This window comes from Triturus cristatus, chromosome 3_1 (assembly GCF_964204655.1).
Source record: "Triturus cristatus chromosome 3_1, aTriCri1.1, whole genome shotgun sequence".
NCBI lineage: Eukaryota > Metazoa > Chordata > Amphibia > Caudata > Salamandridae > Triturus > Triturus cristatus.
In genome coordinates, this window is record NC_140583.1 from 303,869,478 (window position 1) to 303,892,746 (window position 23,269).

General features: G+C 46.1%; 1 protein-coding gene across 6 annotated transcripts in view; it reads left to right on the forward strand.

The window, feature by feature from the left end:
- MYO9A (myosin IXA) overlaps window positions 1–23,269 on the forward strand; it is a 1,236,948-nt gene that overhangs the window by 1,094,352 nt on the left and 119,327 nt on the right. For all 6 annotated transcript variants that reach the window (XM_085643964.1, XM_085643968.1, XM_085643966.1 and 3 more), the window contains 3 exons: window positions 14,808–14,919; window positions 15,056–15,117; window positions 20,140–20,332. In XM_085643964.1, the coding sequence (XP_085500090.1) occupies window positions 14,808–14,919; window positions 15,056–15,117; window positions 20,140–20,332 (367 nt within the window). The remainder of the gene's footprint in view (window positions 1–14,807; window positions 14,920–15,055; window positions 15,118–20,139; window positions 20,333–23,269) is intronic.

A 23,269-nucleotide genomic window follows, 5' to 3' on the forward strand; every position in this document is an offset into this window, starting at 1 on the left:
TGAAGTCCTTGATCTCCAGCTCCCCACTATGGAGGTAAAGACTAATATGTTAACAGAAGTTCTCTTGTCAGGACGAACATCTTTTGAGCACTTCTTGCCATTTAACAAGGCCTTAACAGAGCTTCCTTAAGCTTATCTTCCCCACCTCACCAGCGTCACAGCCCCACCAGTCCTTTCATGGTTTCGGCAGAGGTACCCCGTACCACAAGCCAATGCAACCCCAACTTGCCTCATCTCTACAACGGCCCCCCACAGACGCTGGGGATGCCTGGTTTCACCTTGGAGATACCCAGAAAGGGACCATCTCACAGGGATAGCCAGGACGGGTTCCCCAGCAGTCTATAGCGCCGGGACACCTCCTCGTGAGGTAGCTGTTCGCGCTCTACAAATATCAGTATTATTATTATTATTATTATTATTATTAACTTGGTGCCCAGCAGTTTTGCGGCCTTGGTGCCCACTGCCCCTGTGAGCAAGGTCAACTCGCTGCCCATTCCTCTACCACAACCCACAGAGCCCCACCTGCAAAACACCTTTAGCGTGAACTTAGTGGAGCACGGCCACCTAATAGGAAGCAGGATCCAACGATTCTTGCTGGGCTGGCAGGCCATAAAATCAGATAGGTGGGTCCTCCGCTTACTTTCTGCACCACCGCTCCTCCCTGTCCCCAATTTCTCACTGTTTTGTGGCATGAAGTGAAAGTCCATTCAGCCAAAGTGGCAATAGAGAAGGGTGCCTGTGCCAGAAGTGGGCTGTGGTTGTTACTCCCGCCACTTCCTTGTGCCCAGAAAGGCCGGAGTGCTGCGGCCTATTTTAGACCTGCACCATCTCAGCGGCTTCGTCTAGAAGGAAACATCCAAAATGCTTTAATTGGATGGTAGCGTTGGACATGCAGGACTCCTATTTCCATATACGTGCCCTGCTGGCCCACCGGTGTTACCTGCGGTTTTTGATAGAACAGAAGTATTGTCAGTTTGCTGAGCTGCCTTCTGGCCTCACCAGTGCCCGTCGGGTGTTCACAAACGTTTTGTTGGTGTTGGCAGCATCCCGCCTCTGGAGTGCCAGTCTTCCCCTACCACAATCGCTGTGAAAGGCATGCTCGCCCCAGCCAGTTGTCTACCACCTACAGATGACAGCAAACCTCTTGTCATCTTTTAGGTTCACTATCAACATGCCGAATTCACACCTAACTTGGTTCATGCCTTTCTCCCGGGAAAGAGAGTCCAGGACATTCATTCTGTGATACTGATCTTTCAGCCTCAGTCCTGGATTTCAGTGAGGTCAATTCTGAGGGTGTTGGGAATGATGGCCTCTTGCATCCTACTGGTCAAGAACGCATGGTGGCATATGGGGGCTTTGCAGGGGCATCTGAAGTTTTAGTGGGCCCAATATCAAGGGGACCACATTCAGATTTCAGAGGAAACTGCAAAGGGTCTTCAGCGGTAGTTTCTGGTCCTCAACTGGGTCGGTGGCAGACGCCTACCCCTTCCCAGTTCAGAGAGGACATTGGTGACAGATGTATCACTTTTGGGTTTTGGTGCCCATCTGGGAGGGGTGGGGATCAGAGGCCCTCTGGTCTTTGGTGGAGTGCTAGCTCCATACCGACCTTCTGAAACTTAGGGCCATCCATTTGGCGTTGAAAGACTTCTTTCCAATCATCAAAGGTAGGTGCTCACAGACAACACCACCTCCATGTGGTACTGCAACAAACATGGCATGGCGTGGTGAGGTCATGGACCTTGTACCAGAAGGCATTGTACCTCTGGAATTGGCTGAACCACAACATTTTACTGGTGGGGAACCAACTGCCAGGATCAATGAATCCCAGGGCGAATGAGCTGAGCCATTGGCGCTGAGCCGATCACGAATGGCAGTTAAACCAGGAGATGAGCAGGGTCTCTTCCACGACTGAGGAGAAACTTGGCTCAATCTGTTCGCCACTGCCGAGAACGCACAATGTCAGAACTTCTTCAGGTTGGAATTTCCAAGACGTCACTCTCTCAGAGATGCGTGCCGCCTCAAGTGGGACTTGGGACTCCTGTATACCTTCCCACTGATAACACTCCTGCCCAGAGTACTGACGATCGTCATTAACAAACTGACCCATCTCATCGTAATGTCCTTGGATTGGGCACGGAGAGTTTGGTATCCAGAACTCCTGGGCTTGAGCATTTGTCTTCCAATCTGCTGTCACAGTGGCAGAGCAGGGTTCTGTACCCAGCCTTCGCAATCTCCACCTTAGTGCATGGAGATTAAGCAGCTACCTGACCAACTTTAACCTTGCTCCAAAGGTGGATAATGTTAGTTTGGCAGCCAGGCGTCCATCTACAAAAACTGCAAATGCCTGTCGTTGAGGCACATTTGTGGCTTTCCGGGTTATTCAGCAGATTGCCCACCTGCCAGCCAGGTTATTTGACGTTTTCTTGTTTATTTTGTCCCTCGCCTGGTAAGGACTTGCCCTGGGCACAGTTAAAGGGTACCTTCCAGCTCTATCTGCTTTTTGTTTGTTATTGCCGGATCAGCCCTCTTTATTCAAGTCTTTCATTATGAGATATTTGAAAGGTTTACACTATGTTTTCTCCCTTTGCCTTCGTAGTGCCATAGTAGGACCTTAACTTCATCCTCATCTTTCTGTAGTACACTCCATTCGAGCCGCTTCACAGTTGTCCTTTATGGCTCCTCACCCTCAAGACAGTGTTCCTTGGCACCACAACATCAGTGCACCATGGAGTGACTTTCGAACTGTGGCAACCCGCTGTACAACTCCTTCTTTCCAGACAAACTGGTACTGTGGACTCTGGCATCCTTTGTGCCGAAAGTTGTGACACTGTTACACATCAGTCAAACTATCACCCTGCTAGTGTCCTATGCACTTCCTCGGGAGGAGGAGAGACTCCATAACAGACCAGAAAGTGCGCTGTGCTTAAACATTGATTGTGCCAAAGACCACCGGGTGGACGTTCCTCTCTTTATTCACTTGAGTAAAAAAGGCAAAACATATTCCAAAAAGACAGCATTCTCATTCTACCAGGGCCAGGGTTGCTTACACTGCATTAGCAAGCAGAGTTCCTGTCCTGTACATTTGCAAGGCAGCTGCATGGATGTACCTCCAAACGTTCAAAAAGCACTTTTGTCTGGGCAGTCACACCCGGCGAGAAGGTATTTTGCCCTTTCCGTTCTACAGGACTGTTTGGTTTGAATCCATTCACAGCCCATTTCCAAATAGGTAATGCTTTAGTATTTATTTAAAAGTTGAGGTATCTGCAGCTAGAAATCGCTCTCAATAGAAAAGGTTACTAATTTTCAGTAACACTCTTTCTGGTAGAGACTCTATCTAGCAGCAGATTCCTCGCCGACCCATCCATCCTGCCTGTTGGGTGATTAGATTGTCCAGTCATAAGATCCCAAGCCCAGGAATCTGCACACTGGTCACACCAGTTTGCTTTTGCGGCTCTGTGTCTGGGGGGCGTGGACAGTCTCAAAAGCAACTGATATCAGAAAGAGACATGTTAGTGATCGATTCCTTACATTAGAATATCCCCAGGCGTCAGACTGGATCCGGAAAGTTTTGCTAGCAGTACCCCTGCGCGTCAGTAGGTGGCGTTGTGCGGCTCCGCGTCCGTCGCTGGCATCGTAAGCGCCGAGATGACGTCACGGAGACTACTTAGGTGCCACCCATTTGCGCTGACGTCAGTTCTTTCTTTTTCCACGCCAGCAAGCGCAGATCCGGTTAGAGCACGTACCTTAGTCACTTTTTGACTACCCTTTTTTGAGACTTTTTGTCTCCCTTTCTCCTTGGTGCACGCAGGGAAGGCTGGATTTAAGTCTTGTGGGGCCTGCCGTCTCAATATGTTGGTGACGAAACCCCATGATGTTTGCCTCTACTGCCTGGAGACCGACCACGACTCCCGGTTTTGCCGGGACTGTCAGGCCATGGCCCCGGATGCCTTGCGGGAGTGGCGCCGGAAGCTGCTGGAGGTCTGGCACTCGTCCCAGCGCCATTCCAGGGGCCGTTCCTGGGAATGCTCACGGGGCCGCAGTTGTCGCTCCTCGGGCTCCATGTCTTGGGCCGCAGTGGGTGCCGTTTGTTCCGCCCTTGTCCCGTTTCCAGGACCATTTTGTTCCTACCTGGGATCAGAGCTGGAGCCGGAAAAGGAACATACGGCGTTGGAAACGGGGCCAAGCCGGTGCCGTTTCCTACGCCGTATGATCCTTCTCCGGCTCCAGCTCTGCCGCCGCGGCCTGTTCCCCATGCGATAGAGGTGGAGGACGACTGGGAGGGGTCCGAGGACCCTCTTGCCCGTCAATGCGACTCCGAGCAGGACTGTGTGGACGACTTGGAGGATGCCGGCGACCTCGATGTCTCTTCTGACCCGGGGTTGCCTCTCCCCCGCCTACCATGGAGGAAGGCGCCTCCTACACGATGGTGTTCCGTCGGGCAGCTGAGGTCCTCAACCTCGATCTTCCTACAGTAGCCCTCAAAACTAATCTCCTCACTGAGGTGCTCCAGACAGCATCCACTTCGTCGGAGCCCCTGCTCCCTTTTAACGACGTCCTCACTGACGTCTTGTTAGGCACTTGGTCGCGGCCAGCCACAGGGGCCCCTGTGGATAAGAATGTCGCCAGGCGTCATCACCCGGCACCTGGTGACCCCGCTTTTCTGACCACTCATCTTACACCTGAGAGCCTGGTCATCCAAGCCTCGACGTCACAGAGTGCCTTTCCCACGGCTCCGCCGGATAAGGACTCTAAGAAGCTGGAGCAGTTCGGTATGCGGTTGTTCTCTTCGGCCAGCCTGGGGCTGCGGTCAGTGAACACCGCCTGCTTATAGGGCCGCTATTCCCACGCGGTGTGGGATACAGTTGCACAGTTGTTGCCTCAGTGTCCTGAGGAGACCCACGCTGTGCTGTCCCAAGCTGTTGTTGTGGGTAAGGATGCGGCTAAGTTCGCCATTCGGTGTGGTTTGGACACCGCGGACTCACTGGGCATGGCAATTTCTACGACTGTGGCGCTTCGTCACCACGCCTGGTTGAGATCTACCGGGTTCCCGCCAGATGTCCAGAGTTCGCTCATGGACATGTCCTTTGATGGCACTCGCCTGTTTGGCGATAAGGCCGACAGTGCACTGGAGCGTTTTAAGGATTCGCGGGCCACGGCCAAATCCTTGGGTCTTTCCGCCAAAAGGCCGGCCACTCATGGTTTTCATTCCTTTCGTGGCCACGGCAGAGGCACCCAGGCACGTTCCTTCAGCAAGCCTCTGCAGAACCAGCCTCAGCGCAGACGCGGTTTCCGCAGGGGCGGCTCTGGGAATCAGCGTGGGGGTCAGTCCACCTCCGCTGCGTCTACCTCCAAACCGTCCTAATCCGAGCTTTGTGGAGCACCCCACGCCGGTGGGTGGCAGGATCCGCCTCCACCTCCCCCACTGGCGCGATATCACATCGTACAAGTGGGTGTTGCAGATCATCCGCAAGGGTTACTCCCTTCCCTTTCAGTCCTCCCCTCCAGCCATGCCACCTCGGTGCCACCGCATGTCGGGGGATCACTTGGTACTTCTCCAGCAGGAAGTCACGGCCCTCTTGGCCAAGGAGGCCATCGAGTGCGTTTCTGGGCCGGAAGTAGGGAGTGGTTGTTATTCCCACTACTTTCTGGTCCCCAAGAAGGACAAAGGGGGGCCTGTGCTCCATTTTGGACCTCAGGAACGTCAATCGCTTCCTCCGGAAGGAGAAATTCAAAATGTTGACTCTGGCTCAGGTCTTGGCTGCCCTCGACCCTGGAGACTGGATGGTAGCGTTGGACTTGCAGGACGCATATTTTCACTTCCCCGTGCTGCCCGCCCACCGGCGTTACCTGTGGTTCACGGTAGGGCTGGAGCATTTTCAGTTTGCCGTGCTTCCCTTCGGCCTTACCAGCGCCCCTCGGGTGTTCACGAAAGTGATGGCGGTGGTTGCAGCTCATCTGCGCAGGTCAGGGGTGTCACTCTTCCCCTACCTCGACGACTGGTTGTTGAAGGCGGGCTATCCCCAGGCAGTTGTCTCCCACTTTCAGAACACGGCCGACCGCCTGTATTTTCTGGGGTTCTCCATCAACGTGCCGAAGTCGCACCTGAGTCCCTCTCAGAAGCTCCCCTTCATTGGAGCGGTTCTGGATTCAACGCTGTTTCGGGTTTATCCTCCCGAGCAGCGAGTCGGGACATTCAGGCTATGATTCCGATCTTTCAGCCTCTGTTTCGGGTTTCAGTCAGGATAACCGTCTGGCTTCTGGGACTGATGGCCTCCTGCATCCTGCTGGTGACACATGTCAGATGGCATATGCGGACCCTGCAGTGGGACCTGAAGTTCCAGTTCTGCCCAGAGTGCTGAAGAAGATTTGGCGCAACCAGGCCCAAGTCATCCTTGTGGCTCCGGATTGGGCACGAAGATACTGGTATCCCGAGCTACTCAGCATGGCGACCGATCCGACTGCCTCTTCGGGAGGACCTTCTGTCGCATCAGCAGGGGACGGTCCTCCACCTGAACCTGTCCAGCCTCCACCTCCATGCGTGGAGATTGAGCGGCGACAGTTGACAACTTTTGATCTTCCTCCCGAAGTCTCTGATGTCATCCTGGCTGCCAGGCATCCCTCCACTAAAACGGTATACGCTTGCCGGTGGAAGAAGTTTGTGGCATGGTGCACAGCTAGGGCTGTGGATCCCCTTTCTGCCCCTCTTTCCGAAGTCCTTCTGTTCCTTCTTTCTTTGGCCAAGCAGGGCTCTGCTCTGGGCACTATCAAAGGTTATCTTTCAGCCATCTCCCACCTCTTGCAGACGAGTGAGTGAGCTCTAGGCTGTTTCTTCCAAACCTCCTTTCCTTTCTGTCCATGAGGACAAGATGGTTTTACGGACCCGTCCTTCTTTTTTGCCAAAAGTTGTCACGCCCTTCCACATCGGGCAGACCATCACTTTGCCCACCTTCTTTCCGCCTTCGCATCCTTCGAAAGAGGAAGAGAGGCTCCACCGTCTGGACCCAAAATGTGTGCTCTTGTTCTACCTGCAGCGCACACAACAGTTCCGTGTGGATGACCAACACTTTGTTGGCTATGTGGGTGCCAAAAGAGGTCCGGCTGTGCACAAGCGGACCATTTCTCGGTGGGTCGTTCTCTGCATCAAGGCCTGTTAATCATTGGCTAAGAAGGAGCCTCCTGTGGGGCTGCGCGCCCATTCTACCAGGGCGACGGCAACCACTATTGCCTTGGGACGCGGTGTCCGCTTGCAGGACATTTGTCAGGCAGCTACGTGAGCCTCGCTGCACACGTTTACCAAGCATTACTGCCTTGACATTCAGGTCCGGAGAGACTGCTTCTTTGGGCGTTCGGTTCTCCGTGACTTCCTGGTGTAATCTTTTCGCAGACCCACCACCGGGGTTGGTATTGCTGGGGTATCTATTCTAAGGTAAGGAATCTATCACTAACGTGTCTCTTTCAGACGCACAAGTTAGTACTTGTGTAAATATATATCTGTAAGAGACATTAGTTAGTGATAGATTCCTTACCGCCCCACCCATCCTCCCCGTTCTACGAACTGATTTCTAGGGTTAAGGTCATCCCTTTAAGGACCCAAATTCTTGGCACCAGTGGTCAGTTTCTTGCATGGCTCTGCGTTCCTGGCGCGGAAAGTTGTGTACAGAACTGATGTCAGTGCGCATGGGTGGCGCCCAAGTAGTCTCCGTGACGTCATCTCGGCGCTTACGACGCGAGCAATGGACGCGGAGCCGCACAACGCCACCTACTGACGTGCAGGGGTACTGCTAGCAAAACTTTCCGGATCCAGTCTGACGCCTGGGAATATTCTAAGGTAAGGAATCTATCACTAACTAATGTCTCTTACAGATATATCGTTACACAAGTAGTAACTTGTGTGTCAGCCCGAGGGAATGGCACCTATGTAGGCTCTGCACGTTACTTCCGGAGCGGGATTGTGTCGGTGCGGAGCTGCATCACACCACCTACCGGTGCACAGAGGTACTGCTTAAAGTTTTCCGGATCCAGTGTGATGCCTGGGAAATATTCAAAAGGTGAGAAATCTACTGCAAGGTAAAGTCTTTATCAAAAAAGCATTACTAGTAGTAAGTAACTTATTCCTTCCTGGCATTCCTATTAATAACTCCTCCTCTGTGTTGTGGTGGTTAGTGCTCCACCTTATATATTGTATCCAGAATATACACTACCATGAAATCTTGAGTAGAAGTGTAGATTTATTTACATTCTTAACTCCACATCTATTTGTCATGTCTCTCTCTCTCTCTCTCTCTCTCTCTCTCTCTCTATATATATATATATATATATATATATATATATATATATATTTTTTTTTTTTTTTTTTTTACTTCAAAGGACCACCGTTTTGAAGACGCACTCACAAGCGGCACAATTACGGCACCCAGCGCTTCCTTTATTCAAAAATTGTACATAGCCTTACGCGTTTCAGAGCATGTCGGCTCCTTAGTCACAGGCAGTTCAACATGGAAGAGCAAAAAAGTCAAAGGAGGCGTTGCCCAGCATGTACTTTTGTAACGCCCTCCATTAGGCAGCAGGTGTTAGTAGCTTGTATGGCATGCTGGTACTTGTGGTTAAAGTCCAGACCGAGCCGCGAAGACTGCACCGCCCCGTGGAAAATAAAGGGGACCTTGGAGACACAAAATCTGGCAGTCTCCTCTTGGCTTGAGCGGCGAATGGCTTATACCGTAATGCGGCGCTCCTTTGATTCAAAGCCCACTGGAGGGCTATGAACAATTTCAAGCAATGTCATGGAGCGGCGAAAACTTACTATAAGTAATTAATGATTGCAAAGGAGGAACGCAACCTACTAAAGGAATGGACTTTAGCCACAAGTACCAGCATGCCATACAAGCTACTAACACCTGCTGCCTAATGGAGGGCGTTACAAAAGTACATGCTGGGCAACGCCTCCTTTGACTTTTTTGCTCTTCCATGTTGAACTGCCTGTGACCAAGGAGCCGACATGCTCTGAAACGCGTAAGGCTATGTACAATTTTTGAATAAAGGAAGCGCTGGGTGCCGTAATTGTGCCGCTTGTGAGTGCGTCTTCAAAACGGTGGTCCTTTGAAGTAAAAATATATATATATAATCTTCAAGGTATGTGTGCTGTAGATACACATGCTTTGCATACTCCTACAATCTAGTGTTGGGTCCGGATGTTTGCAAGTTGTTTTTCTTCGAAGAAGTCTTTCCAGTCTAGAGGTACGGTGACTCCTCCTTTCAGTGATAGTGCGCATGGGCATCGACTCCATAGTTAGATTGTGTTTTTTTCGCCATCGGGTTCGGACGTGTATTGCTGCTCTCTAGTTCTAATCCATTCTTGGGATTCCCCTCGGTGCGCAATCCACTCTACCCTCGACTGTATTGTTCTCGAACGCATTTCCCTGTTCTCCGGTTATCAAATTGACCAGGAAACCCTCTATCTTCTGTCGGACACATCAGGGCAGCCCTCCGGCCTAGCCGCCTTGATCTACCCTTCCGCCGATGGAACAAACTCCATCCCAATTCTGTCCTCGGTTCCGCGCCAATTACCCTCACACCGATCTACATCAAGTTTGTAACTTGTGCCTCTCACCAGAGCACAAGATAGAAGACTGCGATGCCTGTAAGTTTTTGTCGGTCTAAGAAAACTCTACGCGATCGTCGGGCTCCACTATGAGAAATGCAACACATTCAACACACTCCGGATATCTTCGGCAAAGAATCTGAGCATGAAGATGTTGAAACATCGGTAGCAGAAGAAGAGGCCAGCTCTGTTCTAGAGTCGGATTCCGAACTTGAGATCGTCTTGGAGTCCGGAGACGTGCCTCTGGGACAGGATGCCGTGAGTACCAAAGACCTCTTACCCTCCCAATTTTTTTCTGAAAAACATAAGGCTACGGTACCACCTCTGCCTTCGGACCAAGGTCAGCACCGAGACAATATTTCAGATGCTGTGGCTCAGCACAGAAACAAACAGTCAAGCCTTCCGGCTCGGGGTCGAGTCGTCCGAAATCATCTTCAGATCTGAAACCCTCAGGTTCCAAAGACAGATCTGGTTCAGAGCCGAAACACTCCAGCGCCAAGGGCAAATCTGGTTCGGAGCCTAGATACTGCGCTACAAAGCCAAAACATGCTTTGGACTCAAAACCTTCTACTCACAATTGCAAAACTATTTTGGCGCCAAAATCAAAAGACAGCCTCTCTGAGCCTCCCGAACCAATTTTAGACGTTCTCAAGGCTAAATTAGATCCTAAACAGATAAAGCTTTATATCCATCCTGATACAGAACATATTTCTGCCAAGACACCATCCAAATACAAACTTCCTTCAGAGGACAGATACAATTCCTCTGAAAAGAAAAAAGGATATGGCTACAAGCCCTGCTTATCCTGCCCCTCAATCCCCTCCCCCTCCATCTTCTCCAGAGTTACCAGATCCCGTACACATAACACCTCTGAGATCTCCACATACTCAGCCTCAAGGAGATGATCCTGATGAAGACTCTCATTTGTATGTAGACCCATTGAATGATTACACCATTGACCTTCCAGGGGATACTGACCCAGACCTTTACCCCGCAAAACCATCACCACCTGATGAATACATGGCTTATCAAGAACTTATTGCTAGAGCAGCAGAGTATCATGGGGTGGCTCACTGTGCCACTGGATTCAAGCTATCCTGGCTGATGAGGAGTGAAACCCCGAAACCGGTCCTGGGATGCTTGTTTCCGGTCCAGGGAGGACCTGGCTTGGCAGTTTGGGTGGACTGTTCCCATGAGGCACAGGGTCCAAACTGATTTTCATAGGGCAAGGTCTAAACTGGGGTGGCATGGTGAGCAAAAGAATGATGGATTTAACCCAGATCTCTTGACTGAGGGTGAACGTTTTGATTTGTTCTGCATTCCGTCCATCAATTGAGTGTCTTTAGCTGTAGCGCCAGCTCATCTCAGAAGACAACAAATTCACGTCTTCCCCTACTTAGACGACTGGCTCATCAAAGCCAGCACAGACCAAAAGTATCTAAATAACGCACAGACCATGATAAACTTACTCCACAGATTGGGCTTCACAGTGAATGTGCAAAAGTCTCGTTTACAACCTTTACAAATAAATCTTATCTGGGAGGTACTCAACACTCACACGGCTCTAGCCTCCCCCGGTGCAGACAGAATTTGCAATATTCAAACTCTGTTATTACTGTTTCAAGCCAATCAAACCTTAACAGCCAAAATGTTTATGCAACTTTTAGATATGATGGGGTCATGCATCGCAATAGTGCCTCACGCAAGGCTACACATGCGTCTTCTGCAGGAATGCTTAGCACATCAGTGGAATCAATCACAGGGTCAATTAACAGATCTAGTGTTGGTAGACAGCCACACCCAGTGATCTCTGCAGTGGTGGAACCCACAAAACTTATCAAAAGTGGGCCTTTCATCGTGCTAACAGTAGACTCATCTTTCACAGGTTGGGGTGCCCAACTCCACAATTACCCATTTCAGGGTCTCTGAGACAACAAGCATAAATGTCTCCACATCAACTATCTAGAGCTTCTAGCAGTATTTCTAGCACTCAAAACTTTTCATTCTCATCTCATAGACAAGGTTGTCCTAGTCCTCACAGACAACATGACAGCCATGTCTTATATGCAAAAATAGGGGTGGGGGACACGCGCACTCCAGCTGTCACAGCTCTCTCAGACCATCTGGATGTGAGCAATTTATCACAAAATTCATCTTCTCGCAGAACACCTTCCAGGAGTTAACAGTCAAATTGCTGATCTCCTTAGCAGAAGGAGACAGCAAATACATGAGTGGGAACTTCATCCCCAAGTTCTCCTTCCAAACTTAAAAAAAATGGGGATTTCCACAAAAAGATCTGTTTGCCGCTGTGCCCGCGCAAAATGCCCAGACTTTGCTTCCAGGTTCCCACACCCTCGATCCAAAGACAATGCCCTATGGATCAATTGGTCAAAGATATTTGTCTGCGCTTTTCCGCCTCTCCCACTCCTTCTGTTTCTGATTTGAAAGCTCAGGCATACATCACTCTCACGGATTTTAGTAGCTCTCACGTGTGCCCATCAACTACGGTACACCACACTTCTGAAACTCTCAGTAGTTCCACATCAAAAGCTACAGCTCAATTCCAACCTTCTCACTCAGAACCGTGGAGAAATCAAACACCCAAACCCCAAGGAGCTCAACTTAGCGATTTGGCTCCTGAAGTCATAGAGTTTGGATACTTAAATTTGTCACCAAACTGTATGACTATTCTAAAAGAAGCATGAAAGCCCACTATCAGAGCTTGTAATGCAGCAAAATGGAAACAATGTGTTATTTATTGTAATAACAAGATGAATCCTTTAGATGCTTCTGTTTAGAACATTATTTGTTATCTTCTGCACCTACAGCAATCAAATTTAGCTTATACATCTATTCGATTTCACCTTGAAGCAGGGGCTACGTATCTGCAAAACATAGAGCATCTATCTTTGTTCAAAGTCCCTGTAATTAAAGCCTTTATGGAAGGCTTAAAAAGAGTAATACCACCAAGAATACCTTCAGCACCGGTATGGGATCTCATCATTGTACTTACAAGACTCATGGGTTCACCCTTTGATCATTATACAATTGTCCCTTACAGTTCCGTTCATGGAAAGTTGCCTTCCTCATTGCAATCAAGTCATTAAGGAGAGTTGGTGAGCTACAGGCATTAACCTTAGAAGAACCCTGCTTTCAGCTTCATAAAGATAGGATAGTTCTTCGCGATAGCCCAAAATGCATCCCTAAGGCGGTTGCTTCTTTTCATCTTAACCCATCAGTTGAGTTACCTGTGTTCTTCCCTCATCCTGATTCTGTAGCAGAAAGAGCGTTTCTCACACTTGATGTCAGGAGAGCGTTAATTTATTATATCGAAAGAACAAAAGATTTTCGTAAAACAATGCAACTGTTTGTAGTATTTGCTCCACCTCACAAGGGCAGTCCTATCTCTAAATCTGGCATTTCAAGATGGATTGTTAAATGCATTCAAACTTGCTATGCAAAAGCAAAATAAACTGTATACCCCCTAGAGCGTATTCCAATCTCAAAATAGGGGTATCTATTTATCTTTTTATGTAACATTCCTATAGCTGCCATATGTAAAGCAGCAACATGGTCTACACCACACACATTTACCGAACACTATTGTGTGGATGTGTTAGCACGACAACAAGCCAATATAGGGCAAGCAGTGCTAAAAACACTTTCTCTGATATCTGCAACATCTACTGGTTAGCCACTGCTTTGGGAGAATACTGCTATATAGTCAATGCAAAGCATGTGTATCTACAGCGCACATGCTGCGAACGGATTATGTTACATACCCAGTCAAGCATCTGTTCTTGGCATGTAGAGCTGCCGATTCACATGCGCCCTCCCAACTCCCCGGTCCCCTGTAGTTGTTGCCGTTCTCCTTATTTACATTATATACGCATGGACATCTCTTTTCTGCACTCACTCCGTTCTCACCCTCTTACGGGAAACCAATCTAACAATGGAGTCGATGCCCATGCGCACTATCACCAAAAGGAGGAGTCACCTTACCTCGTAACTGGAAAGACTTCTTCGAAGAAAAACAACTTGCAAACATCCGGACCCAACACTAGATGGCAGGAGTATGATCAGAATGTGAATCTACAGCTCTACATGCCAAGAACAGATGCTTACTGGGTAAGTAACATAATTCTTCTTTATATCTTCAATGTATTTAGATGTAGAGTTTAGAATAGTAAATCTGCACTTACCTAAATATATGTACCTTCATGATACTGTATTCTTCAATATTCTGGATATGATATTTTGGAATCACTATTGTGAAGTTTAAACCGTATACTTAGACTACAGTATTGAATTTGTGTTTCAAAAGCAATAAAGTTTTGACTTGATTTGGTTCTTTTCCAGTAGCATATAGGATATAGCCAAATTTGTTGTCAAAAGTCCCAGTGAAAGATAACTTCATCTGCTAACCTAAGTTGCGACTATAGTTCAGAGAGACTTAAGACAACTTAACACATTGACCCTAAATCTCTACACAGATTTAACTGACCCCAAACTCAAGTCATACTGTTAAAAATATCCCCAAATATTCAGAAACAACGTGGACGGTAACCCTACACAGACTAAAACACAACAGAGTCTAAACCTTGTTTGGTAATTCCCAACATCCAGCTTAGACTTAAGCCTACCTCTGTCTTCACCGACTATGGAATCTGACAGCTAGGTTCAACGTGAAAGGTCTAATTATATCATAAAAGCCACCAGCTTCTAATATAAACTGAAATCCAAATTCTCTGAAAACACTGAAACGACCTTCAACTTAGATGTGGAAATTGACAGCCAGTTGAAACTTAAAAATAGGTAAATACTTAACACTTCTTGAAATGCAATCTCGCTACCTTTGTGAGAGTGAGATGCATGAAGCAAACCAGAAGATCTATCCTTGTCTGTTAGAGAGATCCTAAACATCAAAGGTGGTGGGTGTCCTGACAAAACCAGATTCTCTTCTTTTTCAGAGTCCATGAGAAAGTACTATACTACTAAATTTATCTCTGGTTTGTTAAGAAGCTATCAGAAACAGCTAACCTACTGCCCTTGGTAGAGGGAGGCACACTGCTCATTTTCCAGTTGGGCCTGAATCCAGATTAGTGTGGCAAATTTTTATTGTGAACTTGCATCCTCCTCTCATATCTCCTCCTGTCACCTGCCTCTCTTAATTCTTTCTTGCCACTTCTCATCTATTTATGTTTTATAGCTTGAAGAACACATGGGACACATCTTTAAAGCTACACAGTACAGCATTCCAACCTACTGTGAGTTCTGCTCCTCCCTCATCTGGATAATGGACAGGGCTGCTGTGTGTAAACGTGAGTATGCCTGCCATGACAGGTACTTTAGCAGACGGGGGCGAGGGGGTTCCTAAGGTCATTTTTAGGAAATGGCACATTGGGTAGGGGAACGTCACTTCCTGAATCTGGGATTAAGACTATTTTTCTTTTTCAGTGTGCAAATATGCCTGCCATAAGAAGTGCTGCTTAAGGACACCTGTGAAATGCTCTAAAAAGGTAAGGGTCTACAGTCGATGCAAGGAGGTGAAAGGTCACAGAGGAGTTTACAAAAAACATGTTTTTATGTGCTTTTTTTCCAATATCGGTCTTGGTTTCTCCAGCTGTTAACGAATGACAGCTTGCTTGTATTTAAAGATAATATAACCCCTCTCCCAACATAGTAAATAGTATCCGTGCCATCTTTAAAGTGCCGGTCTTCACAGCCAGCATTGTAACAAAAGTAGTGGCATTTTCATATTGGAGCACGTTACCACTGCGACTGTCTCGCACTGCTACACAGCACACCTATCTTATCATAGATCTCGAAACTACAGTTAGATGATTATTTCAATGGCATACTCGTGACTTCTAAGCTAAGAGAAAATATTTAAGGGTTGTGGAAAGTTCTACAATCTGATGCCACTCTGCCTCTCAGGCAAGTCTTATTTCTGACCTGTGCTGACTGGATCTCAGAACACCTTAGGCTTACAAACCCATCTTTTGTTTGAGGTTTTCACTTCAGAAAAATATTGTTCACATGTTGTCGGGATCTCTTTAAGACTTTAACATCTTTCCTGATATATATATATATATATATATATCATCACTTTTTGTAAAGAGTCCCTCATTTAGGAAGAAGGCAGTGTCTGACCAACATGCCCAATGTGTGGTCTGTCTTCCGTAGCCATATTCTGTGAAAGTATGTCCTTTTTTCAGAAAATTATGAGTCCTCAAAGACCGGGCTAGAATTCACCTGATAGGAAAGCTGGAGGAACTCAGCTACAGAAGAAAGCAAAAACAGAGAAGAAAAGGGTTCCTTCTATTTCACCATGAAAAAGAACCCCTACAAAGGGAGAGCTAGGGACAAGAAACATAGAAGGCAACTCGATCTTCATTCTATGCATGCCTGTCATTTACAAGAGGATCAATCAACGTCAAAACCATTGGCACAAACATGCCCGCCTCAAAAATCTTGCCTGCAACTTCAATCCCTCAGGTACTGTTACCAGTACCATTGCTGTAGACGTCCACTACATCATCGTCAAGACAGGCACCATCTCTGTCAATGCCGGCAGCAGAGCATGTCAGACTACGCCTTTGATAAGACAGGCATTGAAAGACTTGAGACCATTCGTCATTGAAGCACTCTATGGCACAACCTTCGACTCCATAACAAATCTCTCTCAGCTTCAAGAATGTCTTTGTTACCAAGATATTTGACATTGAGATATTCATCTGTATCAATCCACACCTTGCGTTCAAGCAATGGAGTTGGTTCTTTAGAAGAGTCAGTTATTCATTAGAGGCCAGGGGAAATCTACCTGCAGAAGATACTTTACAGGTTGTTCTTCAGCCTGTAAATCTGCCTCCACTCTCAATACCGACAGATTCTTTTACACCTTCGATGCCTGTAACGCAACAGGATCCCGCTCTCACATTGATTCCGAAGCCAACAGAGCTGTTACTCCTCTTCCAGGAACTCCAGACAGACGTAACTGAAGAGCTCAATCAAGATCTCCAAGTACAGCTGTGTATGCTACAGATGCGTCATGGACACTGACTTCTCCATCATCTTCTCCACAAAAGAAGATAACATCTTAACCCTCCAGGATGTTCTCATTCGAGGAGAAGCTAAATTGAACGTACAGATAGAAGTCCCTCGTACTACAATCTCGATCATCATGGGGCCTTTACACCCAAGAGGCTTTTCCAAGTCCTATCCTACCTCTTGCACCAGTATTTACAGAGCTGGCAGGGGAAAACATCCTGAGTCCAGCCACTTTGAAATCGGCAACCGCAAAACTTTTTAATAAAAAGTGGTAGAACAGGATCCAGTTTTCCTAAGATAAAGACCAAAGCTGGATTCTGTAATTGTTTCTGCTGTCAGGACAAAACCCCCTTCAGCTCCAGAAACGTCAATTCCTCCAGAGAGAGAATGCAAGAACACAGTGGGAAGAAAAGTATGTGGGTCTTCTGCTACAGCTCTCAAAACGGCTAGTAATTCCGTACTTCTAGGCACGTATACCTGACCTCTTTGGTAGTCTTTGTAAAATTTTGCAAACAACTTACCAAAAGAAAGGAAACAAGACTTCCTGGAAATCCTCAATGAAGGACAACTTGTCAAATCGGATATTAAGTGCTGCTGTTGATGCTATAGATCTAACAGCAGAAAATGAAACTTAGATGGGCCAAGTCACGAAAGTGATCTGGGCAGGGTGTGCACTCCCTACACAGGTCACTTTTGTGACTTGGCCCATCTAAGTGACTATTCAGAATTAACACGGGCAATAATTCTTGCGTCATGCACACTGATCAAGCTAGTTTGCCAAACATTTTGTTGAATATTACTTTGACCTTTAGGAGTGTGTAATCAGCATCGTTCCAGCAGAATTACAACCCTGGTATTTCTCCCAGACGCACTTCCTTGATCCTTCTCACTACCTTGAAGCTCAACGCTCAACAAAAAAGATGAAGAAATAGGGTTGATCTATTCAGGGACTCTTGAAGTGTTAGGTTGTGTAGGAGAAGCAGCATTTTTATATCTATCAATTGCACCATAGGTATACCAAACAATGCCACAGTCTACCCGCTCAGTGGCCTTATTATCCACAACAAACAGCAAGACCATCAATCTCAACAGCAGCTGTCTCTTTATTAAAGAAGTCACTTTGAGGCAGATGTCAACAGGCTCAGCAATCCTACAGAGACCCCACTCTGGAAAAACCTCACTCTTCAAATAGCAAACAATAAGCTCAACACTCAGTCTGCTCTGTTTACCACCTCAGGAGAAGGGAGAGTAACAAAACTCCCGGAGGAGTGGAAAAAAATCACAACAGACAAGTGGATCTTACAAACTGTACAGAATGGTTAAACCATTAAGTTCAAATCTCCACCTTCTTTAATTCCACCAAAAAGGTCTCCACAACAACAGCTACCCCAGTACAAAGTGGAGGTTTCATCACTTCTCCAAAAACAAGCAACATAACTGGTTTCTTCATCACAACAAGATATTTTTTGGTAACGAAGAAAGGCCCCAAATAATAATCCCACGCAGCATTGTATCTCAGGCAAGCCAACAAGTATATCAATAGTTAAAAATTCAAAATGTTGGCACTGCATCAGATTTAGCCTCAGCACATGAATGGAGACTGGATGTGCTCTGTGGAGCTAAAGAGAGCTTACTTCCACAAATCCATTGCAAAGAAACACAGTGTTTCTTAGCCTTCTAGTCGGCAAAGTCCACTACCAGTATAAAGTTCTAACTTTTGGCCATATATCTACCCCAAGAACTTTTTCAAAATGTAAAATAGTAGTTGCAGCTTTCCTTCACAGAAAAAAAAGATGTTTGTCTATCCATGCTTAGATGACTGGTTAATAAAAGCTTGTGCGACATTCCAAACAGAAAAGGACTTCAACTTCACTGCCGAGATATTAAGCCATTTAGGACTGCATGTTAATCTGGAAAAGTGGACTGGTTCAATTATTAACTTATCTAGGAACATCTCTCAGTACCATCCCAGAAGGAGTGTCTCCTTCGAAGGAAAGAGTGTCTTCCATTTTTCTAGCTGCCACAAGTCGCAAATCCCTTAGTGAGGAAAATTGATTCTCTTCTAGGATCCATGACCTGTTGCATTACTCTGCTACATAACGTTTGTCTCTACATGAGACCTCTACAAACATGCTGGGAAGACCAATGGTCACAATCACAAGGAGATTGGGAAGAAAAAGATCTCATTGAATCAACAAGCTTTATATTCCAATCATTGATGAGTAAACAAGTCAGACCTGCTCAAATGTGTTCCTTTTCATCAGGATCATCCAGTCAGTCCATAGTGACAGATGTTTCTCTCGCTGGTTGGGTTGCTTATTAATGAGAACTTACAATCCAAGGTCAGTGGCCTCCACAAAGCACCTTTACCACATCGATGTTCTCGAACTTAAAAGTAGTCCACCGCGCCCACAGAACTTTTCAACCAAATCGGTTTGCAAATGCCAAAAACGCAAAATGCCAAAACTACAGATCCAGAGTGTGGGATCCACAGTCAATGGCCTTTTGATGAACTGGTCGAAGAGATTTTGTTACGCTTTTCTTCCAATACCCTTCATACAGACACTGATCATAAACTTCATGCAGTCTCTTTCAACCATGGTTCTTATAGGTACGGAGTGGCCGCCGGGTTTCCAAAACGTCTTCACATATTGCTCAAACTTCACAGGAAATTACCATACAACTCCCAACCTTTTGTCCGGAGTGGGAGGCAAAATCTTGCATCCTAATGTACAATCTTTGAACTTGGCAACATGGCTCCTGAGGTCTTGCATATGGACATTTACATTTATCACCGAATGTTATGAACATTTGCCAGGAAAATGACTCCTTTAAATAAATCCTTATTTATTATACTTTGCAAATTCAAGGCTACACTTTTCTTTGATAAAAGTGCACCTGGCTGCTATAACAGCGTACCGCAAAGGCACAAGTCGAAGGACTTTCTACACAGTTCCACTCATCAAATGCTGCTTGGAAAGACTTAAATTCTATCCTCCAAACAGATGGTCTGCTCCCCCCCCATGGGAGTAGAATTTGGTTCTCTCCAAACTCATGGGTTCTCCTTTTGTTACAATCCATAAAGCCACATTGCAAGCATATTGTGTGAAAATTTGTCTCCTTAGTTACAGTTACATACGCTAGGAAAGTTAGTGAATTACAGGCCTTATCATCCAGTCTGCCTTTTAAAAAGATTTCATCACAACAGAATAGTTTTAAGTGCACAACCTTCTTTTCTTCACAAGGTTGTGTCAGATTTCCATATATTTTAAACTAATTTTCTTCCTGTATTTTTCCCCAGTTCTTCCTCTCCAGCAGAGAGATCTCTTATCTTTCAGGTCATTGTTTAATGGATGGTATGAAAATGGTTTTGTATTTAAAGTCCCTGCTCGTTCATAGATTCACCAGTCTTAATAAAAGTGCTAGTGACTGCTTGAACAATGTATGTGCGACTGCTTTAGGTTTTACAAGGTTGTCTCCTTCTCCCACAGTATGACCCAGAGCTTTCCTCACGGCAGTTTGCAGTGGAGCTCTCACGGCTCACAAGTGAGGATCGTGCAGTGCCACTGCTGGCAGAAAAGCTAATCAACTACATTGAAATGCACGGACTTTACACCGAGGGGATCTACCGCAAGTCAGGCTCCACCAACAAGATCAAGGAACTGAGGCAAGGGCTAGATACAGGTAAGAGTCAAGAGATAATTTGCAAAATGAGGCAATAAGACTTCTGTTTTTTACATTGTGAACCGTTGGAAAACAAGAACCCATTCTATCGCAAGAGGCACATATGCTGTGGGACTGTGCCATCACAACCCTGGTGGCCATTGCAGAGCAACATCTCCCATGAAGCCAAAACTTTCAAAGTAGACATACTTATTTGAGCAATATCACAATACCACTAATTGGACTCCACCAAGACTAAGTGGATTACTCACTCTAGGCCTGTATCCAACCATAGAAAAAAACCTCTGCTATACCAACAGGGTCTGGAACTGATTACCGAGGACAATTCCTTTTAAATCAAGTGGTTGAACTTCTTCAGTGGAAATGGAGGAAAGTCATATATGATCACTGTGACTGGTGTAGGACCACTCCACTACTTGTACAAAAAAGTCCTGTAACATATATAACTTAGTGATTGTTGACAGCACACCAATAAATACATTTTTGAAGGTCTAGAGCCCTGAAAGCACCAGTTTTATTGATTGAAATATTTTTTCTCAGGTAATCCTTAAATCCGAATAGGACAATTTTTTTTACAAGTCATGGGACCATTTATAGTTTTCATTTAGATATTTGTAATCACAAGAAAGAATAGGCCAACATGTGCTTTGTAAATGCACAATTTTGAATCTTTCTTCGTCAGTGCCAAATCTGTCTGTAAAAACAAAGGACACAAAAATTATTTTCAATTATATAAGCAATGTGTCCCAACAAAAATGAATAACCAGACAACCATACAAACCACAGAAAATCAAAGATAAACAGTAAATAACCAATCATTAAATATGTTGCAAGGTCCAAGTTACTCATAAAAACTAAACATTGTGATCTGAAGGTGTGGGGTATACAAGAGTAAAGAGTGATAGTCATATTATTGATTCAAAGAAATGAAAGATTGCGATCCCTGAAAATAAGCAAAAATGCATTAGTACACAAGAAAATAGTACAAAATCACCTGTGTTAAGTACAGCAAAGTCCCAAGAAGAGGGATTGGATAGAAAAGCTTCACTAGGTTGTCCCACCAGAATCATCGAAGAAATACCTTTTGAGATTTGTCTTTTACATAAGGCCAATTTTCAGTATACGTGCATAGTCTTTGCAACTGGCTCCATTACAGCCCTACAAACAGTGATTTATAAAAAATTTAAAAAAAGAACATTTCCAAATGTTCATAGAATATGTTTAGGATATAGCTTTAAAACCAATAAAATTAGTCATCATTTACAGTGTATTTAAATTTGCTTAAGTTGGAAATATAAATGATTCTTACAAGTATTTTGAAAAGAATTAACATGATTCAAGATCAACTGATAAGTACAAAAAAATATTATATTTATGCAAGATACCATAATTTCTGTTATAATCCTCATACCTGCTATGTATCATTAAGAGTGTATTACACATATGAATTTGATCATTTGAAGGTAAGAGTTGCCCATAGCTGAAAAAATTAAGATAACTGAGTCAACAGAGGCTTTTTATTCTATTTAATCTATAATTCAGAGTTTTTCTTTGAAACCAGCGGTGAGGGCTAGTGTGCGCATGCTTGGACCCTGGAGCAATGAGGTGCAAGTAGCAGACCGGTGAGGATCTGAGAGCGTCTGGGGCCGTGAAAAATCCAGGAGCTGCCATCCACTGAGCTGACAGTCCTTGCTTGCTCAATGTGACTTGGTGATAGTGGTGGCTTCGGAGGTTGAGGCGTCAGCTGAGGGAAGCCGCACCGTACTGAGTGCGTGTTAGGTTGGGAATAATAATCCTGTTAAAAACGCAGAGGAAGCACTCCTTTATCCTGCACTCCCTCTTCTTCTCTCTCGACTATTGCCCACTAACATCCCACCCTGGGCCCAGAGAAACAGGGCGGCAACGCCCAGAAAGTCCAAAAGGGGAGATAAATACGTACATGGAGATACAGACGCAAGTCACAAAGAGAAGGAAGGAAACTAGGACCACAGGATCAAGTCCACTCTAGGTAAGACTGTGAGAGGTGCGGCAGAGCAGCCGTGGCAGTCAGGGTTGTGTAGTGGACTAGGCTCCAATGCCTTGGTAGCATTGCTGAAGTGGCCAGGCTAGGACCGGGTGCGCTTGCTTCCCGGTTGAGCTTAATTCCCCCACAGCCCTACGCCAGGTGGAAGGTGCATGGTGCAATTGCACTCAGACCATACTCCTCAGCAAGCATGCCACTTGTACCCCAGTTCCCCTTGAAATATCAGGACACTGAGGGTACCTGGGGAAATCATCTAGCGGCAACACTCTATACTAACCACGTACCCACCCCTTCCCTGTAGTTCTCCTAGTAACACATAGGATACTATCATATGGGGCTGTGGGGTTGAGGATGCACTGAGGAGGAGTATATTAATTATTTGATTCATTTGAACTGAGCTTGTTAGGGGGTGTGGTATAACATCTTTTGGAGCGAGGCAACCAAACCAATTCAACTAACCAACAGTTAAGGATCAGGAGCTACTGTCCCCCTAGAGTACCCTGAGGCTAACGAGGACCACGGCCGAGGTAAAATGGGCAAAAGAAAATTATGATCCCGGAAAAATGCCAATTCTCTTTTAGACACCCCGCTCACATCTACTATGCCCCCCACCACCTGGAAGATTGGGCTCTCTCAATATGCTGGGCACCCAGGGAGAGTAGATCTGTCAGAGGTACATCCACTGTCATAATACCTGACCTATATGTGTCTCAAGGGTTGATCAGCGAATAATTTTACAAAATCTCTCCCCAAGGGCCTCGCTCACCTGCTACATAGGGTCCTTGGGGGTCCAGCAACCTTTCGACGACCTTACATTGTGAAGGCTTAGCAGCATCACCTGCTGCTGGGCTAATGTCACGCAGGTCTAACTCTTGTCTAACTCTTGCCTAGGGCTAAGCTGGGAGGATCAGTGT